The sequence below is a fragment of the Dromiciops gliroides genome, chromosome 4 (assembly GCF_019393635.1).
Source record: "Dromiciops gliroides isolate mDroGli1 chromosome 4, mDroGli1.pri, whole genome shotgun sequence".
NCBI classification, from domain to species: domain Eukaryota; kingdom Metazoa; phylum Chordata; class Mammalia; order Microbiotheria; family Microbiotheriidae; genus Dromiciops; species Dromiciops gliroides.
In genome coordinates, this window is record NC_057864.1 from 180,255,457 (window position 1) to 180,267,545 (window position 12,089).

The 12,089-nt window shown below is 40.4% G+C and overlaps 1 protein-coding gene across 7 annotated transcripts in view; it reads right to left on the bottom strand.

Annotated features, from left to right (window-relative positions):
• Window positions 1-11,849, bottom strand: part of ATP6V0A1 (ATPase H+ transporting V0 subunit a1) — a 58,638-nt gene extending 46,789 nt beyond the window's left edge. For all 7 annotated transcript variants that reach the window (XM_044004767.1, XM_044004766.1, XM_044004762.1 and 4 more), the window contains exons 1-5: window positions 11,695-11,849; window positions 9,335-9,496; window positions 2,487-2,565; window positions 960-1,057; window positions 75-203 (exon numbers count right to left, since the gene is read on the bottom strand). In XM_044004767.1, coding sequence (XP_043860702.1) covers window positions 75-203; window positions 960-1,057; window positions 2,487-2,565; window positions 9,335-9,451 — 423 coding nt within the window. In that variant the 5' untranslated portion in view covers window positions 9,452-9,496; window positions 11,695-11,849. The remainder of the gene's footprint in view (window positions 1-74; window positions 204-959; window positions 1,058-2,486; window positions 2,566-9,334; window positions 9,497-11,694) is intronic.
• Between the last annotated feature and the right edge of the window lie 240 nt (window positions 11,850-12,089).

Here is a 12,089-nt window from a genome sequence, read left to right on the forward strand (position 1 = left end):
TCATTAGAATAAAGTATGGCCCACTTGTGGGAGGTAGAACATCAGCTGCTCAAAGAAACAAACAATAGTCTGACCTCATCAAAAAACTGCTGAGTTTTTCGTAGTATAAATTTTAATTCCGTCAGTTCCAGGAAGTTCCTCTTCAAAGCTTCCTGATTTGTGTTGATTTCTTTTAGTTCATTTTCAATCTTCTCAAAATTTGCCTAGGAAGAAAAGAAACCTGTTAACTCACCACTAAAGTCAGTATGTTTGCCCAGTGTGTTCAGTGGGATTCGGTCCTGTATAATTATGTGTCCAGTGTCAGTTCCAAGATGCCCTGAATCTACTCTCAAAATATTAACATTTCACTAACATAATTCTCTCTAGCCGAAGACCAACGTTTAAAATCTTTTTATTTGGTCTGTGGATCTTACTATAGCCAGTTCTCAATTAACATAAGTGGACCTTTCAGAAGACCTTTCCATCCCCTCTCAGGGCTCTATGTGGCCCTGCCCCACCGAAGCTCTTTGGCTCCCCCATTACTAAGCAGAGAACCCCTGGCCTTGGGGCTGCACTGTTGCCACTCGCACTGTGCTCCTCCTGGGGAGTTGAATTTGCATTATGCAAATTTATGTAAAGCAAGAACTGTCTGTATCTACTTAGTAAACTCAACTGTCCACCTGTACCTCATCAACACTAACATGTTGGCTGTTCACAGGAGGTGAGCATTATTTAACAGGAATGAGCATCATATATCATTACTTCAATGAATCAATGGCCATATATTTAGCTATACCTGAATTCCGCATCAGACACCATACAGATCAAGTTAAACAGCTCAGGCCCAGGCCTCAAGGAGCTTAGCACACAGAGCAACACCACACAGACAAGGCAAGACTGAGATTTCCTTTGCCCTATTCCCAATAATATCTGTGGACAGCCAAGAGGAATTGAATTAACCTTCCCAAAATATTGCTTACCTCTAGGTCAATCATGTCCCGGGGAAAAGGTACCTCAGGGTTTTCACCTGTGTCCATGATAGGGATATTAGCTTTCCTTATCTCCTTCTCAACAAACCCTAAAATGACAGAATCAGAACCTTTGTTGCCCATCTGCATATGCCTGGCATAGGCAATATTGAAGCACAAACCAAAATGACTTCAGCATTTCAAGAAGTTTCAGATGATGCTTTGACTCAAGAGAAGTAGGAAATGAAAGTTAGTTTCTTCTTCACATTCTTCTCCTGCTATAAAAGCTCCATTGCAGCACAGCTAATTAATTCTCTTTAACAACAACAGGTATTTAGTCCACATCCTACTGCCTCAGATGCATTTTCTACCTTTTGTGGAATAGAACCTACATATAATACAAAATACCATAACCATAAAAAGAATCAGTAAGACTGAAGCTTCAAGTAGAATAAAAAGAACACTGAATATGGTGACAGAAGACTTGTTGTCAAGTCCTAGACACTAACTAATCGTGTGACTACGGGCAAGCAAAAATGTCTGAACCTTAATTCCTTCATTTAAAAATGAAAATAATACTTGCACTAACTAATTCTAAGGGCTAATGTGAGGAAAGAGCTTTCTAAGCTATGAAGTGGTAAATGTAAGCTATTATTGACCTGTGTGAATCTCACCTAAATGTAAGATTATTCTGGCTTACCAATATTGTTCATAGAAAAAATACTTATTGCAATAAAGTTCTTAACATATGTATCAATAAAACACAAATGTGGAAAGAGTATCAATCAATTTGAAAAGCAACGGTCAATTCTATGCATTTAAACAGCAGACTAAAAGGAGTGGGGGAAAGGCTATTAAATAAAAAACCAGAATTTAAAAATCAAAATAAAAGCAATATCTGTTCGGTGCTCAGAGATGACTACCGAAATTTAAGGGTGGAGCATGAATAGACTCACCTTCTGAAGTAACAGGCAGGAAAAGCAATAAACTAATATTAAAAAGATACTCTATTGGGGCAGCTAGGTGGCGCAGTGGATAGAGCACTGGCCCTGGATTCGGGAGGACCTGAGTTCAAATCCAGTCTCAGACACTTGACACAATTAGCTGTGTGACCTTGGGCAAGTCACTTAACCCCAACTGCCTCACCCAAAAATAAATAAATTTTTTAAAAAAGATACTCTACTACCTAAAATTCATGGTAAACTTTGTCCAGTAAATGACTGCAGGATATGGGGTGAGGTTTACAGAATTCCTGGAGATTACAGACTTGTCTCAGACTATTATACTGTCCTCTGAACAATGACAAAGTAGTCTAGCAATATTTAAGTTGAGTGTTATACTCTCAGGATGGTATCCATTAAGATATACATACTTCCCATATATAAAATTAACACAAATATATTCTAAATATGATACTCAATAACACAGATAAGAATTTCTTTTTTGTGGTGGTGAGAGGCTAATGTCTTTTGTTATACCACATTATAGATAAGAGAATTCACTTAAAGAATTTCTAAGACAAACCAAAATGACACATACGGAGTTTACGGTCCATTTCTTCACACCTCCGAACTTCATTGACAAATTTTCGTTGGAATACATTCACATCTGGATTTAACTGAAAGATAAGAACACAAAACAAGAGAAACAAATAGTCAAATGTTGTACATGTTACTCCCTCAAATTCTCAAGTGGTACATATCTTTGCCAGGATAGTATGCTTTACCAACCAAGATCTTCTACTAAAACACATGAAATACCGTGGCCAGCAATAACAAAGATAAAAATCACCTTTTCTCACTACAGCAATGTGGCCAAAAAAAAATCCACCCTCATGGAATGGAATGTTTTACTTAGCCTACCATCTCCCAATTCAAAGGTCACAATGCCCACAAAAATGCAGGCCACTAACTTAAATTAAGGTTCTTTTCCTTTTCTTCATTCCCACTTAAGAAAAAACAGTGAGAGGAAACCATTGATATAATGAAAAATGCAAATGAGATCTCACTCCACACTTACTGAATTAGTCAAGATAATAAAAGACAGGAGTTAGGGTTGGAGATGCAGTGGGAAGACAGACACACTCATATATTATTAGTGAAGATGTGAATTGTTCTAATTAATCTGGAAAATGATTTAGAATTATGTGAGAAAAATCATTAAAATGTTCTCACCGAGGGGCAGCTAGGTCAGCGGATAAAGCACGGGCCCTGGATTGAGGAGGACCTGAGTTCAAATCCAGCCTTAGACACTTGACACTAGTTGTGTGACCCTGGGAAAGTAACTTAACCCTCACTGCCCCGCCACCCCCACAAAAAAATGTTCTTACCTTTTTACTTTTTGTGGTAGCAAAAAAAACAGAAACAATGTAGGTACCATGGGAAATTAAAGGTTGAGAAGAGCTGCTGTGGTTAGTGGGAGAGAGTTAATTGGGGAGGTATCAGAGGACTGCCTGGCAGCAGTGAGGACCCAGGTGAGGTTATGTAACAAATTTGCAGTGGATGAAGTCAGCGGTTTCATGATTTTCTCCTCTCTCTTACACATTGCTGCTAGATGTGAGTAGGAGTGAAGGTTGTGGAGGGATGGTGAGAGTGATTCAAGACGAAGGCTTAGGGGGGCAGCTAGGTGGCACAGTGGATAAAGCACTGACCCTGGATTCAGGAGGACCTGAGTTCAAATCCAGTCTCAGACACTTGACACTAGCTGTGTGACCCTGGGTTAGTCACTTGACCCTCATTGCCCCACCAAAAAAAAAAAAAAAAAGACTAAGGCTTAGGAGAATAAGAGCTGAACTGGTCCAACAAGGCGTCAAGATGGGAAAGAGAGAAGAGTGTAGCTAGTGCAAGGGTGATGCCCCGGGAGAAAACTGAGGGATAGAAGAGCTGGAGGTCACGGTGTGGACAAAGAACAGACTTGGGCTTTGGAAGGCAAAGGGAGAGGCGGCATGCCAATATACTGGAATCAGATAAGGGAATTTCAGAATTAATGAACATGGAAGCAGTACATTTGTGGGTGATGACAAGATCAAGGTTATGATCATTTTTCTGTGCAGCTGATGTGGGATGGAGTAGTTCATGGGAAATGAGTATGTTGAGGAACTGGGAAGTTAGGTTATTTGAGGAAATATCAGTATGTATGTTGAAAGCTCCAAGCATGAGTGAAGAAGTTGGTGAGGAGAGAAAGACTGTGAGCCAGGTATTGAACTCACTGGGGAAAGAAAGGAAGCATCCTGGAGGTTGAAAGACAACAGCTACCAGGAGAAGACATTACTGGTAAAGGAAAACCTGGGAATGGCATTGGGGAACAAGGATTATTCTAATTCTCCACCTCAACCAATGGGGAAGGGGAAGTATGAGCCAGTGCAGGAAAAGGTAAATTAGGGAGGAAGTGAAACTTTAAACAATGGGGCACCAGATTTGAAAAGCCCACTGTCCAATCCCAGTGGCTTAAGCTTCCAAGTTGAGAGGTTATTTCATTTGACAAATATCTAAAGGTTAGAAAAATTGGTGGGGGAAGAATAATGAAAATTATTTTGGTAGAGGGGATAGAAAATAAGATTTAAATAAAGAAGAGCAAATAATCTGATTTGGTTGGACAGTAAGGTACATGTAGGGGTGTAGTTGAAAATTAATGGCTTGAAAGGTAGATTGGAGTTAAGACTGTCAAGGGCTTTGAATGCCAGGCCCTCTTTTGGTGGGCAAAGGAGAGTCATTTAAGATTTATGTACAAGCGAGTTACATGATCAAAGTGATACTGTAGAAATACTGAGGATGAATTAGTAAGGGAAGAGACTGGAGGTGGATAGAGTAATTAAGAGGCATACTGCCATTACCCACAGAAGAGTTAATAGTGAAAATGGAAAGGATGCTGTGATTAGGAAAGAATATGAAAGAAGACTTCACAGGACCAGGAATGATGACAGGTGTGGAAATCACAGAACAGGTGGAGCTGAAAATGGCTCAGCAATTTTGAACCTGGGTAACTGGGAGAATGGTAGTACTGTTAACATCTATTAGGGAAGTAAGGACAATGAACTTGTTGGAGAAAGAGATAATGAGTTAAGTTTTAGGCTGAGTTTGAGTTAGGTAAGGTGGCACTGGAGTATCCAAGTAGAAATGTCAATCAAACAAAAATTTAATAATGGAACTTGGGAGTCAACCATAAATAGGAAATAGCTGTAGCCATGAGAGTCAATAAGATTAATGTGTAGGAAAATTACCTAGGAACCTGGGAAAAGTCCCCAATTGGCTTGGAAAGGAGAAAAATGAGTTAGTAATGGATATAGAGAAATAATAGGCAGAGAGAAAACTTCCTGTTGTGAAAATCAAATAGAATTTTCAAATGCTACTGACAAGTTGAGAAAGATTTTATTATTGGTGTTGGCAGGTCAAAAGAATGAAGACTAAAAAAAAAGTTACTGGATTATTTATTGGTTATTTGGCTCACCTGGGCTATGGGAAACTACTCATAGCTTAAAGCCTATCATGATTAACCTTACTTCATTTTGATAACTCTTGTATGCTAATGTGCCTCAATACTTAGCTATTAAGTCTGTACTGTTTTGCACTGCTTAATTTTAGGTGTATATTTCCTTTCTTTGTAACTAGGTGATAAACTTTTTGGAACATGATTTCTTGCTCTTTAGGGCAGATTCATCTGATTTCTCTTATATTCTCCCCTAGCACCTACTATGCTCCTCCTAACATAGAAGGTATTCAATAGTACTTACTTACATATGTCCTCTATAGCTAGCTGCTTCAGCTACAAAACTGAAATAAAACAATGTCTTGTATGGAAGAATTAAAAAGAAAAATAATTATGGCTTGATACCTTGTGGGAGTGTATGTCAGGTAGAGAAATAGTTAATTTTTTTTTTTGGATGAGGCAATTGGGGTTAAGTGACTTGCCCAGGGTCACACAGCTAGTGTCAAGTGTCTGAGGCTGGATTTGAATTCAGTTACTCCTGAATCCAGGGCCAGTGCTTTATCCACTGTGCCACCTAGCTGCCCCTATAATTTATTTTATTTTATTTTTTAATAAAGTATTTTATTTTTTTCCAGTTACATGTAAAGATAGTTCTCAACTTTTGTTTATACAAGCTTTCCAATTTCATATTTTTCTCCCTCCCCTCCCTCCCCCCTCCCCTAGACAGCAGGTAATCTGATATAGGTTATATATATATATATATATGTATATATACACACACACACATATATATATAATAACATATAATTTATTTTTAATGAAGCTAAAATCAACCCTATATGGGTCCATTTCATTCATTCTGTTCTACAACCACAAAATTCAACCCTAATACTGGGCAGTTTTCTTGAAAAAAAAAAAAAAAACGCTACAAATATTCATGAGGAAACCTATCAAGAATATAGATAAATCTGGTTCTAGAGGCAGTAGTATTATCTTTTTGTTTTTTTAAACTCTTTGAGTCCCTTCTCAACTCTGTAGGCAGAGTACAAAAGTCAGAGGTTTGGCTGGATTTTAGATAGATACTAAAGAGAAAAATCTGGACATGACAATAGTCCCAAGCACTATACCCAAGTAAAAAGGACAGTCCTTTTCCAGAATCTTATAGTTAGTAGGGACCTGAGAGAGCATTTAGTTTAACTTCCTATTCAAATTATGAATTTTCTCTACACTATCACTCTCAGGTTGAAGATTTCTGAGAGGGAAGTTCACTGTTTTGTCAGTTCCAATCTGCCAAGTCAAGGGAAAACCTTTGAGACTTTTGCCTCCTTGATTTAAAATGTGAAGCTGGCTTCTATGTACTGATGTATAGATAACTGAAGCCATCAGTATTGTTCCTGATCCTCTTTCCCACCATTTTGTCCTTGAATTACAGGCATTTCTTTTGCTATTCTTCCTCCTCTGTCACAACTGTTCAACATAGCATATACTTTTTTTTTAAGTAAACATTTTTATTTAAAGTTTTGAGTTCTAAATTCTATACCTCCCTCCCCTCCCCCAGAAGGTAAGCAATCAGATATAGGTTATACATGTGCAATTATGTAAAACATTAACATATTAGTCAGTGTGTATAAAAAGACTTGAATAAAAGAACGAAATGAAAGAAAGTAAGTGAAAAAATAGTATGTTTCAGTTTGTGTTCAATCAACATCAGTTCTTTCTTTGGAGGTGGATAGTATACTTTTATTATTGGTCCTTTAGGACTATCTTGGATCATTGTATTGCTGAGAATAGTTAAGTCATTCAGAGTTCTTCATTGAACAATATTGCTGTTACTGTATAAAGTGTTCTCCTGGTTCTGCTCACTTTAATATACATCAGCTCATTTAAGTCTTTCCAGGTTTTTTCTGAAATCATCCTGCTTGGCATTTCTTATAGCACAATAATATTCTGTTACCATCATATATCACAGCTTGTTCAGCCATTCCCCAGTTGATGGGCCTCCCTTTGATTTCCAGTTCTTAGCCACCACAAAAAGAGCTGCTATAAGTATTTTTGTATAAATAGGTCCTTTCCTCCTTTTTTTGTATGTCTTTGGAATATAAACCTAGCAGTGATATTGCTAGATCAAAGGGTATGCACAGTTTTATAACTCTTTGGGCATAGTTCCAAATTGTTCTCCAAAATGGTTGGATCCAACAACAGTGTCCCAGTTTTTTCACATCCCTTCCAACATCTAACATTTTCCTTTTTTTTATATTAACCACTCTTATAGGTGTGAGGTGGTACCTCAGAGTTCTTTTAATTTACAGCATATACTTTTTTTTTTTTTTGGGGGGGGGGTTAAGTGATTTGCCCAGGGTCACACAGCTAGGACCTGTCAAGTGTCTGAGGGCAAATTTGAACTCAGGTCCTTCTGAATCCAGGTCTAGTGCTCTATCCACTGTGCCACCTAGGTGTCCCCTCCATCATATACTTTTTTTCCCCAGCATATACTTTTAAAGTTTTTATTTGGATATTTTTCTCCCATCCTCTCAAATTTCAATTTAAAACCTTCTTGGTAAAGTCTTTTGCAAATATTACTCCTAGTTTTAGTAATATATTCACTCCTCCTCTTGCCAGGAAGCCATAATCTTAGAATTCTAAGTCATCTATTTACTTCCCATATGATCTTTTTTTTCTTCCAAAGAATAACAATTCTGCTCAATTGAAAGAAATTTTAAAACTCCCACCACACTCGCTCCAATTTCCTACCCAAGACTTATGTGTTGATATAGTCCAGGTTTCTTGTGATACTATTTCCACATTAATAAGCAAAAGTAATTGATGAGTTGGCTAAGTTTTGGAAGGCTTTCCAACATGTTTCAGATATAGGCAACATACAGCCTATTTTCCATGTCATCTATACGTGGCCTTCACTGAGGACAGGACCCTCCCACCCCAAAAAACAAACCCTACTTACTGGGGCTGGTAAAAGAATTCTTTGGCACTGCTAGTGCCTCTTCTATTAGTTCACTGCTGCACTCAACACTGTTGATACCCTCCCTCATGGATATTCACTCCTCTTTGGGATTTCATGACATGACTCACTCCCAATTTTCCTTCTATCTGACCACTCCTTGTCAGTCTCTTGATTATCATCCATATCATGTCCCTGAACTAAGGCTGTACCTTTAGTTTCTGTCCTGGGCCCTCTTCTTTAGATTCCCTCACTTGGTAACTCCATTACTTCCCATGGGTTTAATTATTCCCTGAGCAGATCATTCCCAAGGTCTACATATCCAGCCTGTCTCTCTTCTGAGTTCTGGTCCCACATCACCAACTCCCTAGTGGATATTTCAAACGGGATATCATAAAGAGACATCAAAATCAATAGGTCCAAAACAGAACTCATTATCTTCAACTTCATCCTGCCCCTCTCCCCCCTTAACCAAACTTTCCTATTTCTGTCCAAGGCATCACCATTCTTCCCAGTAGCCCTGGCTGATAACCTCAGCATTATCTTTAATTCCTCATTCTCCTTCACTCCACATGTTCCAGTGACAAGTCTTGCCATTTTTACCTCTGCAATACCTTTTGTATATGACTTCTTTTTCTCAACTCACACAGCCAATATCCTAAGTTGAATGATTGAAAGACCCTACATTCATTGTATAAGCACTAAGCAACAGTAATAAGCCAGCTGACCATCATCTGGTTTTTGTTTGTTTTTTTGTGGGGCAATTGGGGTTAAGTGACTTGCCCAGGGTCACACAGCTAGAAAGTGTCATCTGTCTGAGGCCGCAATTGAACTCAGGTCCTTCTGAATCCAGGGCCGGTGCTTTATCCACTGTGCCACTTAGCTGCCCCCTCATCATCTGTGAAATGACAGGGTTGGACTAAATGATCCCTGAGTTCTAGCTCTAAGATTTGATTCAGTGAATACAGGACTTCAATAAACAGATGGTAAGCCCAGAGGTACTTACATCCCGGAACTGAACCTTCCCAAGTTCTCCCAATTCACTAACACAACAATAAGCAGCTTCTGATTGTAGGAAAAGCTGTGCCAACGTCATCTCTTCACTTCGAAAAAGCTCCCCCATGTTGACAGGGAAGTTCCAGCAACTAAGTAACTGGGTTTTGTTGACCTGAAAGAGAAAAAATAGAACATTGTCCTTGAAATTACTAAGGCAAAGAGCAGAAACTAGCCCAGCACAATTACTATTTCTCTGTCCTCTTCTCTCCTCCTCAGTCTATTACAACATATGTTTTCATATCCTGTTTGGAAAGCCAGAAAAGAAGAAACAGAGATAGTAATGGAAATCTGTGCTACATGAACATCACTTCCTATGTAGCCAACATCAGGATTAAATGGCAAAGTCTTGGGACTAATATAAGAAAACACTGAAAGGATGAATCTAGCTTATGGATGCTAATTAAGAGTTAGTGAATACTACCTCTATAAACTTTTCTTTAAGTAGGCAGATAGAAATATTATATGCTCAGTCATAGTATGTCACAGTATCTAAATCTCATTTCAACTGCATTGTAACCAAAATAGGAAGACATGTTCATTCCACTGACCAAAAGGAATTGGTAGTTTTTCCCCTATACTTTGCTAATCTTGCCTGCCTTGATTAACAGAGATCTTTGTGCTTCCAAAAAACGATGGTTTTGTTAAAGCAGAGATTAAAGGTCCTACTCTTATAAACCCTTAAGAAAAAAGAAAATTATCATCTACACCCTCAGAAGCACACCCATTTTTTAAAGGAGGCCTTATGCTTAAACCACTAACTACAAAAATAAACAAAAACCAAACCAACTAATATGAAGGTTAAGGAGAATCACTCTGAAGAACCATGCCCACACAGGAGCAGACTAATGAAAATACATCTTTCCTGAACCAGATGGTATAAGTTCCTCGCATCCCCAATGAGGCAGTCTAAAATTGTTTTTTTATTTATTTCTGCAAACTACAATATAGTCTTCTATCTGTCAAACTACCTTACAATTCAACAAAGGTTTCATTTTTATGCAGGCTTCCTGTTAGGAGGTATCAAAGACAATTGGAGCTATCAGTGGTCCTGAAATGGCTATTTTTAAAATCCCCTAACAATGACTGTATCCCACATAGTGTGGGATACTTCAGCCTAATATCCTATATTTTAAAATCTCATGATTACTTCCTCATTTTATATTGCAAAATAGCACTGATGGGAGATATACTCTCTTGGAGAAGCCATGAAGAACATACTTGAATAGCTTTTCAGAAAAATATTTCCAGGTATTTTTAATTAATGGAGACAGCCTGAAACACCCTAAACATACATTTCTACAAGAGTTCTCAAGAAAATTCTTCACATCTTTCACTCTAGCACCCATTTTTGTAACTTTAGTCTGACTGTGCCCATGTAAGCTCAAGGTCCAACGTCTTGTTTCTCAGCACATCAACACCTAAACCCTCCAAGGACAGCTGGTTGTCGGTCATTTTGTCTCCTCCCCATACACTCTAAAGGGGGTTGCATTCTTCAGTCTTTAAATACACACGGTTGTAAAACTACCTCCGTGGCCTACCTGGAGGGGGTAGAGCTTAACAGAGGAATTTGGGTCCAGGAGCCTCCCTCCCTTCCTCCCTGACAAGTACCGGTTACCCCAGATCGGTCCTTTCCCAACGCAGTCAGACAACCAGACTAGAAGAAGTCTTGGTTGGAGAGGGGGAGGGGAAGGGAGGTGCTACAGAGATGTGCCCTTTTGAATTCAGTATGCACCTGTCAATCAGGACATCGTTTCTCTGGGTCCTTCCCCTAGATATTTGGGAGCTGGGAGGAAGAGAACAAGGGGTGTTTGTGTGAATATATTTCGGAAATTAATTTGCTTGCCTTGTTTTCTGTCCTCAAGGGTGGGAACAAAAACGATTTTCCCTATGAAATCATGTCGGTCTCCTGAGTGAGGCTGGGGGGGGGGGGAGGCAAGAAAGAAGGCGGGAGAGGGGGGGAGTAAAGGGTGAAAGGGCGAAGAAGAGAATGGGAAAACCGAGTGGGAAGAGGATGGCAAGGTGGGGCGCCAGGATGGGGAGTCTCCCCAGTCGGAGCCGAAGAGCTTCAGCACCCCACCACTATCCCTCGGCCTCTGCAAGCCCCTTCCACTCTCCCGCTAGCCGCAGACCCCGGAGGCCCGCAGCGGGTCCGAGTGGCTTATCAGCCTTTGATTCCTCGACCCCTCCCTCCCCCCTCCCCCCACTCCCGGGCCTGTCAGCCCATCCCCCTAGCTGCCTAGGCGGCGGAGCGGGCGAGAAGAAGGGTGCCCTTATCCCCACTCGGAAACCGCCTTTCCACCGCCATTTTACCTGTAGCCACTGCTGTCCTCCGTGGCCGCTTCCTTCCCGTCGCCGCAGCAGCCGCCGCCACCGTCGCCGCAGCTACCGCAGAATCACCTAGCAGATTCGGCAGCTCGGGCTAGGCAATCCGGCCCCCCCTCCCGCGCGCGTGCGTAGGCGTGCGTGCGTCACCACCCCAGACCCCGCCCCCCCTCGCCTCCGCGGGGATGTATCATTCCCGCTGACCAATGGGACGCGGCCAGATTGAGACTGTCGCAGTGCGGGGTCACGTGCCCGCACTTTGCCGCAGACCCTCGAGGCGTGAAACCATTTTGTTTCCCGGGTTGAGGAGGAGCTAGGGGTCCTTGAAGGAAAAGGTCGGGTTGGGCTTTGAAAGGGCTGGTTATCTGAGTCACCTCACTCCC